The 17,577-nt window shown below is 42.9% G+C and overlaps 1 protein-coding gene across 6 annotated transcripts in view; it reads right to left on the bottom strand.

Annotated features, from left to right (window-relative positions):
- The window catches only part of SUFU (SUFU negative regulator of hedgehog signaling), a 93,114-nt gene that overhangs the window by 8,988 nt on the left and 66,549 nt on the right, over window positions 1-17,577 (bottom strand). For all 6 annotated transcript variants that reach the window (XM_020790844.3, XM_020790845.3, XM_078389454.1 and 3 more), the window contains 2 exons: window positions 15,979-16,117; window positions 150-218 (listed from right to left, as the gene is read on the bottom strand). In XM_020790844.3, coding sequence (XP_020646503.1) covers window positions 150-218; window positions 15,979-16,117 — 208 coding nt within the window. The remainder of the gene's footprint in view (window positions 1-149; window positions 219-15,978; window positions 16,118-17,577) is intronic.

Genomic DNA, 17,577 nt, shown 5'->3' with positions numbered 1-17,577 from the left:
GGATTTCTAGGGATAGGACAGCAGCAGCAAAGAAAACTCAAATTCTGAATTTAAGTTCCAAGAAACCAGGCCACACCAACAACTTAAACTAGTCAAGCAACTGAATGTAAAAAAGAGTCCCTTTGGGTATGAGAGTTAAGCAGACTCACTTCCTCTGGAGAATTCAGATCTTCTAAATCTTCCAGCATTCTTTCCACAAATTCTTCAGTCAGCAAGATCTGCAAGCAGGAGAAACAGTAGTTTTATTCTTTTTCGCTCCAAGCTTCACCTAATTGCCAAGCAACACACTCCTTACTAGCCCACAGAGGAGAAAATGTATTGTGTTGTTCATTCGGCAATTCACAAAGACCTTGAAGGTCAGTTTGCTTCCCTTATAATACCTGCAAAATGCTGCAATTATTACAGAATCTCATTGTATCGTCAATTATCTTGCTGTGTCAAAAACTAAAGGCTTTGATTCGAGGGGGAATAGAAGCTCAGAAATGTGTAGAGATCAAATTATCTGAGGAGGCACGCAGTAGGAAAAAGGGTGGGTGAGTTTTTGTGGTTTTTTTGCCTGACATTCCAAAAGCTAGCCTTAGGCCTCAATGAAGAAACAGGAGGAAGAGGGGCTGTTATTTCTAGTTTGAAAATTCCTTCCTTGCCAAATAGGTTGAACAATATAACTTTCATAGAAATTCTTTTTTAAACTATGACCATGCAGCACTGATGGGAATTCAGAAACAAAAGCTGGACCTAAACCTGTCCCAAGCTCAGATCAAGCCCCCAGGCCTCAAGAGTGTTCACCCTTAATCCGGTGTTTAGAGTTCCCATAGCATGGTTTAACAAAACTAAACGTTAGCAATTAACCATTGTATCTTGTTCACAGTACTCTCTAAATTCAGTACTGCTCCTGCAATAACGGCACCACAGTACATTAGAAATTACATACATTTGATGTGCATGATATTAAAAGGTGACATCTGCAGCAAATCAACATCACAGTCTGTCATAGCTCTAGGCGCCTCATTTAATTTCTTCTGGGACTTAGAAGCTTAGAAGCTGAAATTGAACAAATAGGCCCTGTTCTTTGAAAAATTTCAGCTTGAACTGAGCACCATCTTTAGAGAATGTTTAAGAGCTCCTATCAACAGGACACTATAGAAGAAGAGTAGCACATTTATTCCCCTAGGGGGAAAATATCTGAGGAAACAATGAAGAAAGGCTGTGATACATAGAGGCCAAGATGAATTCTTTCATGCACATTCAAAACCCTAATCCAGGAGGACTGCTCTCTGAGGAAATTTTCAGCTGCAACTAAGACAGCAGACAGACCCTAGAGTATCAGATGGCATTTGCTATGGGGCTTTGGAAGTGCCACATTTCCACAATTCTGGCAGGATTACTCAAACTGTTCTCACTCCACCAGTGTGCTGTAACTGGTTTCTCATGCTATGATGTGTTTCTGACTCTGTATGAAGACTACTTACAAAGCACACACAAATATACACACACAGTGAGCCTCATGGCGCAGTGGTTAAACTGCTGTACTGCAGCAAAAATTGTGCTCACGACCTGGGGTTCAATCCCAGGTAGCCAGCTCAAGGTTGACTCAGCCTTCTATCCTTCCGAGGTCAGTAAAATGAGTACCCAGCTTGCTGGGGGGGGCAATGTGTAGCCTGCATAATTAACTTGTAAACCGCCCAGAGAGTGCTTGAAAGCACTATGGGGCGGTATATAAGCAGCACGTTTTACTCAACATTCCCTCTAATTTTCATCCCCACTGGGTGGGGCTCTGCCCCTTGCATGAACAACTCTGTCCCCAATGCGGGGTCCACTGTAACTGGAACCAAAAGGGCAGAGAACAATCGCTATAGGTCCGTGGGGGATGATGAATGCTGGGCAGAGTTGCGTGCGCGCACACAGGGGTGCACCTTAGAGGGAAATTTGCACACACTACAAGGATATTCCACCTTTAAAAACCTATGAATGAAATCTGCATCTAGGATTTTCACATGGTTATACTCCTGACAAACTGATGAAACTTCACAAGTTCTAGCTACTTTGACAGGATATTCAATGTCTTACATACAGCACTGTTTGGGAATTGTGCCTGAACAGACAATGGCAAAGGATGTAGAAAGCACAGGGCTGGGCATGTTGTTCCTGAAATTCCAGTCCCTTTCTAGCCTGACCTCTCAGTGTTGAGCCTAAGTGTTTGCTCAAATGAGCACAGAAGCCATGCAAGGAAGACGTTAACTTTTGAGGGGTATATTTTCCTGTGCTGTTTCTTTTTCAGATTATATTATACTGTGTTATACTTTAGGTTTTTATTTATTATTTAATCTACCCAGCAAAAAAATATTGTTACTAAGCAAAACAACCCCTATGAAGGTTCCCAGTTAAATAGAGGCTTCTATCTGCTTTCAGTTCAAAAGGATGTATAAACAATACCTTCCTGTTCAGCTCAGGAAGATTAGGGACAGAGAAATTCAGGGCACATGGGAGGATGGAGCCAGTGCCATATGTGCTTCCTGAGTCTCCTATACATCTTGCTATTTCTTATTTGAGCATAAGTGCCTGGAAAAGTCTTTTACATTGTTAGCAAAACATGTAAAAGAACTTGTGAATCAAGACTTCTGGAAGTTTGGCCAAAACATAGTAAAATATGCTCCCAAAAAACATGAAAACAATCTACCACTGTTGTTTGCTGGATGGTAACTGGTATTTAAGGAAAAATGCCTCTGAATCTGGATGTTCTGCTCAGGTGTCATGGCAAGTTCCATAAATCTGACAAACCAAGTCTGTGGCCATCTGTGAGGGGGTTGCCTTGGCAGGCCATCCGCTTTAGCCCTGTCCCACTGGAGCTGCCTTCTGCCAGGCCTTGGGTCGGCACTGAGGCCAGTCAGACAGTCCAGGAGTAGGAGGAAAAGCTGGGTGATGAGAGCAACCTGGGCATGGAAGTGGAAGGTGGAGATCTGTGACCAGCTGGCAGGGATAAAGGTAGAGTGCAAAGAACATGAGGGCAATGGCGTGAAGGAGTCAGAGGCATCTGGAGACGAGGGGTCAGGATCAGGCTTGGCTAGGTTAAAGAATGAGGGCACCTGGGGAAATGTGGTGGAGAAGCTAGAAGAGGCTTTGCTTGGGAAAAGCATCTACAATTATGCCCTTGTCGAAGAATCCTGGACCAGTTCTTGTTGAATTCTGGTTCCCACATGGAAGGGGTCAAGGAAGGGGTATGAGTTGATCTTCTGCCAGCCTCAACCCAGTGCCTGGTGCTGCTGGAAGAATAAAAGCCCACTGAACACCCAATCTGTATTCTAATGAAAAAGAGGGCCTGGAGGCACAAGCGCCAGAAAGAAAGGCAATGCCACCTCCAGGGGAGCCTTAGCACAAGTGTTGCCTGATAGTACCTGAGAGGTGTGACTCATTTCAGTTGGACCACAAGACTTTGAACTAGGCCAATCCTGACAGAGTTAACTAGAGATTTTTCAGGGCAACAGGAAAGGCTCCAGGCTAGTGACTGTAACAGAGCCCAAGGATGGACCAGGAAGGGTGAAATGAACCCTGTGTGGGAAGTATCTGGTTTGTCAATAAAGTCTTCTTTGAACTATATCTGGAGCCCTGAGCCTATGGAAGTCACTGCAGTTGAGGCTTCTATCCCCCCCCCCCAAGCACTGAATGAGGATGGTGGGGTACCATCAAATCTTATGACACCAAATTATAGCTATGTGTTGTGTGACATCTGTTTTGTCTATTCTAAATCTATTATTTGTTGCTCCTCAGTTTTAGTGCTATGCTATCATGTACCCCTCTGAATACCTAAACTAAAAAGCTCTGAATACCTTTGTACTCCTTGTTAGAAAGCTATTCCTATCCCCTTTCTTCCTTATGTCTACAGGTATATGTACACACACAAAGAAAATCAATCAAGTGCAAGGAGCAGATAAGAAAATCAATGGTGCAAATAAGTACAAATTTAAGGGCCTGCTGTTTCTCCTTTTGCTAAAAAATGAGCTGCTGTAAATAGTTTTTAAAGTTTAGACTGGATTCTATAAGATCAACATGATTTAATAGTCAGTCTCAATGTCTATCAAAGGACAATGCACTATTGCTTTCAGTACTGGAGGATTCTTTGCACTCCCAAATCCTAGGAAAGCCATAAACTGTTAAAGGTTCACCTGCACATATCCTTACTGGAACTGGCACGCTGTACAAAGTGTTAAGTCAGCTCTCTTACGTTTACTTAAGTAAAAACAAAAGGGGTCTGTCGTGGTTGGTGGTAACTGTAGGGGTGAAATACATTCATCATTATGACTGTATTTTCCCAGTAAGGTCAACTTATTCAAAGGAGATTTGATGCAATGACACAACAGGCTCAACACATCCCATTCCACAAATCTTTAGCATCTATTATGCACACACCCTTAGGAACTTTTTATGAAACACCTCTACTTTTCATAAAACAAAACAAAGAAATAATCAGGATTTTTAAAGCTGCATTTAAAAAAACCCTGATTGTACTATGAAATGCTCTGAGAAGGTCAAACTCTTTCAGAGAACAGTCCACTTCCATTATCTTAAAGGAAGTAATTCCCCAAGGACTCAGAGCTCCCTACCCCTTTTAAACCAGAATTGAGTTTTCTGCTGCTAGAAATCTCCAGAAGCAGCAGTTTTCACACGCATATTGCTAGAAAGGTCATTGTAAGGCTCTGTGTGGCCCTGTAGAATAGACTGGGGCACAGATTTGGCCCCAAACCTGCCTCAGCTTGCCCACGCTTGTAATAAAGGCATTATTTGAAAATGTTTTTTTTTTAAATTTAATATGGGTATTTTAGTGGTATTATTCCATAAATATATTTTGGATGTATGAGACTGGAGGTAAATGATGCATTTGACTTTTTAATCATCAGTTTCATAATCTTTAGATTCAAATCTTTTTCATCTTTCTGAGTTCTTTCTGGTGTGTGTGTGTGTGTGTGTGTGTGTGTGTGTGTGTGTGTGTGTGTGTGTGTGTGTGTGTGTGTGTGTGTGTGTGAGAGAGAGAGAGAGAGAGAGAGAGAGAGAGAGACTCACATATATTTGGGAGCCTATAAATTATTTCAATCTCAAAGGTATCAGTTGTATTGTGGGCATAACTGGTTTGTGTGTTTGGTGCTTAACTGAAAGTTTGTGGGCTTGAGCCCACTTAAGTTTCCTATAGTGGACAAAGTGACAGGCTAGATTCATGGAACCTGGGTTCAAATCCACCCTCAGCCATGGAAAGCCACAAAAACAGTGGCACTACTAAAACCACTTGTTAAATATCTCACTTACTTTGAAAATCCTGTTAGGGTTGTGATAAGTTGGACACGAATTGATGGCATATAACATATGCACAAATCCTATCAATAGAACAGGATTGCATTGTCTCTAGGAACCCCGCCAATAATTATTCAGGTGTTTTATTTCTCTCACTAACTGTCCTGTTCTCCTGTCTATGTACAAGGAACTCTGTGACCGGTGCTTCTAGAGAGCATGATACTGTATGTATTCAAACAAATATTTCTGTCTTTCCACTTTAAGCCTGTTCTAAACACTGTTCTAGAGAAGGATCTAAAACAGCTCAGAATATATTTTGTTTTGTTCTAGCACTGCTTGCAATTTTCTTGCACATCTAACAAGAACTGGCTAAAAAATAGATACTACGATATATGTTATTATATATATTTACAAGCACAATCTTTACCTTTAGTCTTCTTCATGGTAATGGGACTGCAGTATGCCCCATATGTCCAGGTTCTGGCAAAGTGTAGCCTCCTTGCCACATATCTAGGCCTTGGATCCAGTTTATATAATATACAGTGGTGCCTCGCACAGCGAGGTTAATACGTACCGGATTAACCCTCGCTGTGTGAAAGCATCGCTGTACGGGAAGGAAAAAGCCAGTGGAATGCATTAAACTTAGTTTAATGTGTTCCAATAGCAGCTTTACTCACCGTACAGCGATGCTTTTCCAATGGCCGGCAGCCATTTTCGCACCCTCCCCTTGCTTAAAGAGGGCGCGAAAATGCTGCGCGCGGCCATTTTGGGGCTTCTGGTGGCCATTTTGGACCCGCCGAACAGCTTACCGACCTTCGCTGTGCGATTTTCGGCCATAGAGGCCATCGCTCTGCGATCGCATTAGTGATTGAAAAAACATCCTCGTAGAGCGAATTCATCGCTCTACGGGGCGCTCGTTGTGCGAGGCACCACTGTATTTCAAAATCATATGATTAATAATAACTGTGTGCCATCAAGTCAATTTCGACTTATGGTGACCCTTTCCAGGGTTTTCTAGGTAGAGAACACTCAGAACGGTACCATTTCCTTCTTCTGGGCATACCCCAAGACTCTGCAGCTTGCCCAAGGTCTCAAAACCATACCTAACTCACTGAGCTATCCAGCCAGCTCATATAAACAACAACTCTTTTCTTAATTATTAAAGTATCACTAAACTGTTTTCAAAGTGTGTGGTGAATAGTGGAATGTCCCAAGCAATACCACCAGCATTGGTTGACTAATGTGTGGTAGACACATTATTTAAATGTAGCTAAGTGAAAATATGAAAAGAACTTGACAGGAGTGATCAATGAAATTACAAGACTCAAGTAAAAATTGTGATCACTTGGCAATGAGGTTCATGTGCACAATGGAACATTTCATTCCCCACCCTCACCCAATGGAGAACCTATCCACCTGCTAGGTCGCTTGACTCCAGCTCTCATTAGCCCCAACTAACATAGCCAATCAGGAAATATCAGTTAGCAGCAGTCCAATGACATTTTGAGGACCTTCTCTTTCCACCCTATTTGTTATGGGATGTTTCCAAAACAATTCTCAATGCTCTCTGAACAGCTGCTGGTCTAATGACGAAGCCTAGATCCATGGCAGCAATTTCTTATATGACCATAAAGGAAGCTCTTCCGAAACAATTTTCACATATATCCAACTGCATTTAAACCTTATTTAGGTGCTGGATGTATGGTTTTAATACATGAAGAAAGTGAGTACGGACATGTTCACTATCCTTGCTTATATCATTGTTCTTATCATCATCCATGCACAATTCTATAAGAGCAGAGCATTATTCTCCATAGCAGAGGACCATTTCTAACCACTGAGATTCCTTGCATAACTTAGAAGCCTGACTAAATCCTTTCTTTTGCTGAAGGTAAACTTTAACATATAGAGGATGCTGTGAATGGTAGAGGAAATAGGTTGGAGCTAGTATGATCATGTACAATCTCTTTTCTGGTATGTTAATTAAGGCCACATACAGAAACCCAGAGCAGGCCTTTAAAGTAATGCTGAGTTTAGGATTAGTTATCTACTACTATTATTTTAAGGTGTTTCACTAATTTTGGCTAGCTGAATATGTTACAGTTCTAACCAAGACAAAAAACACAGGATTAGCCTTGCTAAATAAAGTTGAATCTTCCAGCAGTCATGAGGCATTCAAGTAGTAAAAGGAGGAGTAAAATGTTGTTGTTCTCACCCAGCAGTATCCAATGGTACATCACCTCTCAAAATGAAGATTTCATATGATCACTACAGCACTGAGGTGTTGACAAACCAATCATCCATGATAAAGGTGATGTTTCAGCTTTATTCGGAAATGAATGGGCACAACAGATACCAACTCATTAACACTCTTGAACAGGCCAAAAGGGTATGGATATAAACTAAAAGATTTCAGAGAAGCAAAAAAACTGGAGGAGAGAGATTAAAAAAAACCTATCCAGTTGAATGGAACATAAACACTCAGCAACTTAGAAATGGGACCAAGTACTAGCATCAACTAAAATACGGGCACCTTAAAAGCTGGAGGTAAAGTTTGTTTTCTCTATTAGATAAATCCAGATGTAGAAGGCACCCAAGAGATACAGAAACTCTGAAAAGAGGGTTTTTTTTACACTGCTCAAATGGCACAGGGCAATCGGCCGCACTGTTTTTAGACAGTTTAATAGCAGTGGGGATGGAGATAAGAAGGAATCTAATCAGGACCATAGCAGCAGGGAATGGAGCTAAACATTCACCCACCAACAATACTAACTGCCCTGTAGGTCAGAACACGTGGATATTCTATACGTATATTATCTTTGCAAGCTGGGGGGGGATTAATCCTCTCCCCTTTGTATTGTGGTTAGTTTGGAGGAAGTAAGATATTGCTATTGGTAAGACTGTTTAAAAAATAGTGGCCTACTGTCACATCTAGTTGGGTTCTCAGCTAGTTCTTCTAATCAGTAGAACAATAATGACCAATAGCACAACTGTGTTACAGAAAGGGCTACACATGTTACGATATAAGAAATAATAAAGGGTGCCTTCCTAAGTCAGTTTTCGCCAAAGACATGGACAACGCCAGGCTCAGCACAGGAACTTCTCCATGTACTCACCACAAAACAACTGTCTGTGCCACAGTTCCAGAATAAACTACAGTGGTGCCACGCAAGATGGGCGCTCCATTTGACGATGAAATCGCTTGACATTGATGTTTTTGCAATCGCAAAACGATGTTCCCTATGGGGGAATTTTGCTCTGCGATGATTGGTTCCTTGCTTCGGGAACGGATCATCGCAAAGCGATGATTTTTTAACAGCTGATCGGCAGTTTCAAAATGGCTGCCGGGTAAAAAAAATGGCTGCCCGCTGTGTTTTCGCACGGATTCCTTGCTGCACAGGCAGCGAAAATGGCCGCGCTATGGAGGATCTTCGCTGGACTGTGAGTTTCAAGCCCCTAGGAATGCATTAATCTGGTTTTAATGTGTTTCTATGGGCTTTTTAAAATCGCATTACGATGTTTTCATTCTACAGCGATTTCGCTGGAACGAATTAACATCGTAATGCGAAGCACCACTGTGTAACATGTTCTTATAGTAGCAGAAGTGAGAAACCTTTGGTCCTCCAGATGCTATGGACTACAGTTCCTATAATCCTTTACTACTGGATGTGATGGTCAAGATTTCTGAGAACTGAAGTCAAAAAGATTTGGAGGATCAAACATTCTGCAACATTGAGTAAGGGTTACATATTCCACTCTTAGATACTGTGTTTCCCCGCAAATAAGACAGGGTCTTATATTAATTTTTGCTCCAGAAAACGCATTAGGGCTTATTTTGAGGGGATGTTTATTTTTTTCATGTACAACAATCTGCATTTATTCAAATACAGTCATGTCATCTTCTTCTGGTTGCTGCACAATGGTGGAGGGAGGGTTTCACTTAACTGGGGCTTATTTTTTGGGTAGGGCTTATATTATGAGCATCCTGAAAAATCATACTAGGGCTTATTTTCAGGTTAGGTCTTATTTTGGGGAAAACAGGGTATATGCATTTAAAACATCAATATAGGCAATCAATGCCTACATTTGCAAGTGTCTGTATTATACAGATAAACACACTAGGGAGCCCAGAGCAGTCCAGTTCCTTCCTTCACTAAATGCATTAGCAAATACATATGTGTTGCCATATAATATGAGAAACAGTCCTTCAGTGATTTCAGTGAAGGAAAAATCTCAATTCAAAGTCTCTGAGCTTCTCAACAAATATTCCTAACACTGACACTGGACGTGAATTGCATGGAATTGAATATTCTACTTCATATAATAGCTCCACTGCTATTTTAAAAATATCCAGATATGGTCACTTTGTAGGAGAGAGTCCATTGTGCCAGGTAAGTAATTTGCCTGACCTAGCATGGAAGTTTTCATGTTCACCTGAGGCATTCACTTGGTCACAGAAAGAGATTTGTTTTAGCATTATCTTCATAAAGAACTGCTGATGCTTTTGGCAACCATTATTATAGAGGAGGTGAATCTGTTGCTGGAAGCCTTTGATCATGTACCGCATTAGTATGAGTGTTACACATCAGAGACACTGCCACAGTTACTAACATACAAACAGAAGCTTAGTGCTAACAAATGGGACTTTTTGCTTACGTTTGCACCTTTGTAGCTCAAAGTGATTTTCTTACTGAATAATACCAGAGACAGTGAAAGGTGTTAAGAAATTAAGCTAGGCTGACACAAAGAATATTGGATGTTCTAGCTTTGTGTAACAGATCAGCAGGTACTGAAGACACATTTTGGGAGCATGTATGAAAATGTGACTGCTGGAACACTAAAGCTGAATTATAAAAAATGATGCTAGAAAGTTTTGGCACTGAACTATGTTTCTGATAGGACAGATTAAGAATTCTGTTAGTTCGCCTTTCAAATGCCCAGAGGTTATAACCAGTCATCTCAAGGGCTTGTTAAGGACTCTGAAGCTTTTAATTCTTGGGAAGAGGTGGGCTTGACCTTTCACACTGAGGCACCTCTAACTGGAGCAACTCAGGGGTCCATGGCTGTCATCATAATCATGGGACAATCACAGATGATCAAAAACTCAGGCAAAGCCTCATCTGCTGCAGGACTCAACATTTCTTTTTGGTTTGGGCACAATAATAATCTGGAGGTGGAAAGCCAGCAATCATTCTTCTGTCATCGATAGCTCACTACCTGGCAAAATTCAATACTCCAATCATGTGGAGGGGCAGTTCAAAAGAGCCTGGAAAAGTCACACAGTTTTTAGAGGGCTATGCCAATGGGGTATGTGTGCACTACTTCTTGTTGGGACAACAACTAGGACAAACAGAATACTTTTCAAAGAAAACCAGAAGAGTGCCTATTGTCCATTTGAAAGTCTTTACCACCACCATCACCACCACCACATTGGTAGACCACCATACCGCATAACTTTCTAAATAGCAAACAATCTTGTTCATCCTGCTTTCTAGGATAGTCATTTTCAGTCCCAGTAGTCAGTTATTACTTATCTAGTCAGGATTTTGTGGACAAAATGGCTTATGTCAGTTCTGGATTACTCTTCAGACGTATTACAGATGCTGAGTCCTTCTACAACCCTATCTGGTCATAAGCACTTCAACAAACTTGAGTTGTTTTAGCCTAGGGAAATGAGGTCCATCTTCTAGCCAGTGACCTCCCTAGATGCCTCAAGATTTTTCAAGTATCATCTGACACTGGATTTCATTTTGTTAGGAATTTCCAGGTTTTAAAAAATGCTATTTTTTACTTTTAAAGCTTTAAACACTCTAAAATCAGGGTATTTAAAGTAGAAGTACCTCTGGCAGACCAGATAAAAGGTCTATTCTAATCCAGCATTCTGTTTTCCACAATGGCCATTTAGAAGTCTGTGGGAAAACCACAAAATAGGACAGCCTATTCTTTTGCTGTCTCTGAGCAACTGGAATTCATGGTGCCTCAGATCCTAGAGGTGGCATATTGCCCTCATGACCAGCAGCCATTTATACCCTTGTCCTACATTAATTTGTTTACCCTTTTGAAACTGTTTAAAGAATTGGTCATTGCTATATCTTGTAGCAGTGAATCTCATTGTTTAACTACAGTATGTATGAGGACTTTTTCTCTCTCTCCTGAATTTCCTTCCCTGCAGTTTCACTGGATGACTGTGGGTTCCATTACTATTCGACAGATAGAAAAACTTCTACCTATTCACCTTCTTCACAGCATACAAAATCTATACATCTCTCTCATATCCCCTTATTTCCTGTTTTGTTAAAATAAAAAGTTTCACATGTTGTAACTCACAAAGGAGCTGTGTCAGTCTGACCATTTCCTTTCTACATCTTTTTCCAGCTTCACAATACCTTTTTTTAATTTAAGATATTGCAACCTGATGAGGGATTGCCTTACCCTGAATAAATATGCTGACCAACCAATTAAAACCACCAGAATCTTTCACTTTTGTTGCCATGCTTTTGTGAGTTAGGTGGGTGGCAAATGGAGGGTGGGTTTGATTTTTTAAAAAGCTATCTTAAGAACCATTGCCTTAAAAATGAGGTACTATAGCCAACTGGGTTTATATTCATCTTGTTAATGGGGCAACACTTAGGAGGTGATTTGACCAATCTAATTAGAGCTGTTACTGTGGAGAGGTACCTCTTGCTCATTCAGCTCGTGCTTGTTCTACATGAAGGAAAGAGGCTGGTCTTTCTTGCTCAGTTTAAACCAGTCTTCACCTTAACTAGGTTAGCAGTTAAGCAGGATCTAGTCTGCTATCAACAGGGGTCTCAAACATGCGGCCCGGGGGCCATTTGTGGCCCACTGGATGATAGTTTGCGGCCCCAGCCTTGCTTGCCCCCCCCAAAGCGCACACGCGTCCTATGCTGTCAAGAGTAAAAAAAAAGGCTTTGCCTCGCTCGACGGCTCTCTCCCAAGACAGCGCCTCTTGCACCCTCCATCCGGAACTGCAGCCTGCCACCTGGCAGACCAGCGGGCTGGCAGGCTGCAGTTCCGGATGGAGGGTGCAAGAGGCGCTGTCCTGGGGGAGAGCCGGCGAGCGAGGTGCACAGCCAGCCCTTTTCCCCGAGCGCCTGAGAGCAGAGCTCGCTCCCAGCATGTCCTCAAAGAGTGCCTCCAACAGCGCCGCCAACAGCAGCTGCCGCCACCACCACCTCTTCCAGGGAAGTGGCTCTCTGGCTCTCTTTCTCTCTTGGCACCCCCAGCACCACCCAGGCCAATGGCCGCCTCAGCGCCTGGTGGTGCTTCCTCATCCTCATCCTCATCATCCTCTTCGTCCTGCTTCAGCCACCTCAGCTCTGGAGGCTGCCTGGGCTCGCCTCACAAAGTTTGCTCCTCTGTCGTGGTGGGGGTAGCTGCTGCTGCTGAGTGCGCCTTTTTTTGAGGTGGGCCCTCAGAGGAAGGTTGATGGACCTCCGTGTGTGTGTGTGTGTTTTTGTGTGTGGCGCGTCCGCAAGCACCTGTGGAGGGGGGGCAGCCCATTCTGTTAAATTTCGTGTTTACCAATGGGGGCTTTTCTCCTTTGGCAAGGTGATTTTGTGAGGGTTTTTTTTCAAAAAATTTATGTCGTGCCCTCCTCCCCCCCCAACTAGGCGGTCGCTGGCGCTCCCTCCCTTCTCCGCTTCTTCGTCCTGCTGGTGGTGGTGGTAGGGAAGAAGGAGCTGGAGGGGGTAGTGGCCAGCGACGAGGGCTCACATGCCCCTACCACTACTACTGTACTCGGAACCCCAGCCGGGCTAAGGAAACTCCTGGGCGGTTTCCTTGGGCTCTTGCTCCGCTTGCCAGGAAATCTGATGCAGCCCAGCCTCACCCAGACTCTGCCTCCAGCGGCCCCCAGGTAAACTGAGTTTGAGTTTGAGACCCCTGGTTGTCAATAAACACTGGCTTGTTCCTGTAGCATTTGCAGCACCCTAAAGGGTTTTTGGTAGTTTTTGTTGTGCTGCAGGTTAATAGAATGCCAAGATGGAGAAGGCTCTTTGGAAACAGGAGTGTTTTATTCCAAAAGAACGGCACATGAAAGACCGGTTTGGCTTCTGTGTTAGGATTCAGAGACCCCATGGCTTGACAATACAAGGCTTGCTGATTGTAACTTTACAGAGCCAGGAGCCTTTTTGTAATAATTCAAGTAGATCTATTCAATCTGTGGCTTTGCATTTTCAGTTCAGCATAGTCAGAGTCAAGAGAAGCCTAACACACTTTGTCTAGACTTTTCCTCAGTTCATTCATAATCTTTTTTTCTCCTTATTCAGATGAATCTTATTTAACGATTAAGCACACACAAACATATATATATATAAAGTCTCTCTCTCTCTCTCTTGACTATTTATATATACAAGTACACGTTTCTCATAATATTTTAGCTTTCAAGCTGAAATATGTTTTACTCTGTTGGCATATGTTTTATAGCAGTGGAGCTATTATATGAAGTAGAATATTCGATTCCATGCAATTCACGCCCAGTGTCACTGTTAGGAATATTTGAAGTGTTGAGAAAAACCAAGACTTTTAGCACCAAATACCTCCAGAATTTTAATAAGGCATAAAATACTAAGGGACAGCCAGTGTGGTGCAGTGGGTAGGAGTGTTAGACTAGAATTCAGGAGATCTGGGTCCAAATCACTGCCTGGCCATGGAAATTCACTAGAGGTAGTCGTGATAGCAGTGATAAACAACTCTATGAACATCTCACATGTCTTGAAAATCATATTAGGTTTGCCAAAAGAAACTTTAAAGCATATAACAAAAATATTATGATAAAATGCAATTTGAAGGCTATAGTTTAAAACTTTCATAATGTTATGCCATTGCTAGACAAGAATGCAGGAGAACAGGCTGAAGAGAAGACCTGTTATATGTAAAGACGATACTGATCTATTGAACTGGGATGTGAACAAGTATCAGATGAAAAAATACAAGTGGTTGGGGCATTCTTGTTAGAATGTGGCTGGTTGTTTTGTTTTGTTTTTGACAGATTACACAGAATAGCTGCTATGGATAGATCTGCTTTTAGGATTTTGTTCTCTTTTTCTTTTCTCTCTCTCTCTCTCCAAAATGTGTGCTGTAATCACCTGTCAAAATGCTATGTTTTCACTCTGCAATCACAGGTCCAATTCCCTGTTTTCTTCAAGGCCCTAGTTACTCAATCTAACCTGCCTACTTCTGCCAGCTGTGCTTTAATGATAGGGTAGGCAAAAGCAAGAATGATGGCCAGAGATAAATAAAATTGGGTGTTTCCAAGAATGCCACACTCACAACTAAAAACATATACTATTCTTTGTTTGCTCTCTCTGCTCAACAGCAAATTCTGAAATGCTGCATAAGCATTATTCTAGAAACTATGCAGTTCTCTTCAAACACATTTCCACACATTTATGAATCTTTACAGCTACAGTACATCTGAAGCCAATACTCATATGGTTAGAGGATGATGTAAGAACAAGGACATAGATTTGATCTTTCAAGTGTCTAACCTAAATCACTTCTCAGAGTTGGAAAATGTAGTCAATTTCTCAAAAACAAGCTGACAAGGCCTTTCTACGATCCAGTATTTTAAACTATTCTGAAAATAGTTAAATAAAACGTAAAAAAATGACATGATAACCATGTCTGTACCCAGCCCAACTGTGACACCTAGAGGAGCAAAGAGCAGAAGAACCTGTAGGAATAACTGCCATAAAAAATGAGATAGTGAGAAAATGGCTGAAAAATTTAAGGTTCATGACTCTGTATTAGGAGTTGTAAATATACTGCTGCCTTTAAAATGGTTTCTAAAGGAGAGATCCTATTTTACTATAAATTCTTAGGACACACATATGCAATGTAGGATTCTATCCCTTGTAGGCATTTTATTCAGCTGCTTCAAATAGTTACTCCTCTGACTTTTTGTTGGCTCTCTCAATTCCTTTTGAAGAGTTACTCTGTATTTTAATTATATTTCCTTCCCCAGTTGCGTCATCCTAAAGTACGTATGCAGTTATGACAGCTAAAGTTTTAGGAAAATTGGACCAACATAGTGAGCAGGGATGCCTAGGAATTCATAAAGTGAAAATGTAGACAAAATGCTTCAAAGCTAATTAGCAACTTATGCTAACAGTATAAGACCATGGCAAACAGTTACTTGAGAAGTGTCCTCAAAGTCTGTAAAAATCAGAAGTTTATTGTAATTTTTTTCTTACGGGGAGAAGAAGGAATTCCATAGCTCTCTCCTCAAAAGCCAGGCCTCTTCACCACAGAGTCTTAGGCTAAAATTATTCTACAAGGCTTCTACTTCTGTAGATCTGGTTTTCCTTTTGAGTTTTCATGGGTTCAAGTATTGTAACCCTGTCTTCAAGGCTGCAGTGTATTATTCAAAACCAACAGTGACTACAATGGTAACTGCATTGCAGCGGGGAGAGAAAGAATTAGAGGATGCAGAGAATGAAAAATGTTCTGGGACTCTGGAAAAGAGAAAATTGCTATTTACACAGAAGAGTATTAGAAACTGCCATTACTTCTTGGCTTAAAATTCCCTTCCCTAAACATTTCAAAGGAAATTGGAAAGGAATGCAAAGGTTTCCCTGGCCTAAAAATACTACAGCAAAACCATGCAAAATATATATTTTTTGGAAGACCTAAAAGGAAAGAGTAACAACAGCGAAGAGGAAAAGAGTGGGCTCTTACTTGCAACCAAGGGCCATGTGCTGCATAGGGATGCTCCTCTGTAGCAAATGCCCCTTCAACTCCTGTTGATACAAAAGTGATTGCCGTATCCCCTGTAATACTTTTGTACGTAAAGTGCCGTCCATGTAATAGTCTGCCCCTACAAGAGTAAACAGAAACGTAAATAAATGTGATACACATTGTATTCACAAAAACGAACTTCCTCAAACCACATAATATTTAAGTATATAACTCAAAGTTCACAGATTTAGAAATAAAGGCACAGGGCAAACATAATTTGACCAAGATCATACCTGACCAAGGCTTTACTGTGTCCTTAGTTTAAAAGGAAGGAACTGATCCAACCCACTAAACACTTAAGATCCAATAGTGCAGCCTCATGAACTCAGAATGAGGAAAGCAGTGCTACACCATATGACTGGATGTACATGGGTAGGCAGGATGCTAAACAAAAGCAATTTATACTTGGCCTACACTTCTATTCTTTGTTTGCTTAGTTTTCTTTTTTCTTATTACAGTGGGGTCTTGACTTGCGAACGGCTTGACTTGCGAACTTTTTGAGCTACGTACCTCTCCGTCCGCAAAAATCCATTTTGACTTGCGGACGGAGACTTGAGGTACGTACCAAAAAGTTTAGGGGGAAAAACGCGGGAAATTCGCAAGTCAAGACCCCACTGGTTGGCGGGCAGCCCGGACGCTCCTCGGCAGCCCCAGCCGGGGCTCCTGCCTCCTTGCTCCCGCGCCGGAAGAGAGCTCGGCTGCGCTTGCCGCCGCCGCTCCTGCTCCCCGCCGCCTTCTTCCGAGGGCCACCCTGCTGGATGGCCGGCCGGTCGCTGGGGAGGAGCCGGGAGTGAGGCAGGAGGTCGCCGCTCAGCCCACGCGAGGAAGGGCGGCGATCCTGCCTGGCAAAGGGTGCCCGGAGGAGCCGGCCCTTGCCCTCCCAGAAGCGGTGAGGAAGGATCCCCGCAGTATCTGCCCAGCCCCTGGGGGCTCCCGGCTTCCAGTGCCTCCACCGGCCAAACTCTGTTCCGGCGCGGGAGCAAGGAGGCGGGAGCCCCGGCTGGGGCTGCCGAGGAGCGTCCGGGGCGCAGGGCCCGGGCGCGGGAGAGCACCGGCAGGCTCCACGCCATGCACGATCTGCCCTTGCACCGAGGTCCGGGCTGCCTGCCAACCCGCCCCCTGCCCGCTTTCCTTCGGGGCTGCCGAGGGCCACGGGAGCGGGAGCGGCTCGGCTTCCCCGTGCGAGGGCAGATGTTCTCCGGTGCCTCCCCTTCTCCTCCCGCCAAGGCCGCCACCACTGCCGGGACCTGTGGGCCGCCGGCGGGACCTGAGGTAATCAATGCCCTGACTGACGGCACCCCTTCCCTTCCCTTCCTCAGGGTCCCGCGCCGCCCTATGGAGAGCAGATACGTATCAAATGGTTTTCAATGCATTCCTATGGGAATGCAGATTTTGACCTGCGAACTTTTTTACTTGCAAACTGCCTTCCAATATGGATTAAGTTCGCAAGTCAAGACCCCACTGTAACTGGTCTTCCATGAACCTGATCTCTTTGAGTAGTAGATCAACATGATGTGTGTAGGCTAGAACATTTTCAGA

Source organism: Pogona vitticeps, chromosome 3 (genome assembly GCF_051106095.1).
Source record: "Pogona vitticeps strain Pit_001003342236 chromosome 3, PviZW2.1, whole genome shotgun sequence".
Lineage (NCBI taxonomy): Eukaryota > Metazoa > Chordata > Lepidosauria > Squamata > Agamidae > Pogona > Pogona vitticeps.
This window is presented reverse-complemented; position numbering and strand designations above follow the sequence as displayed.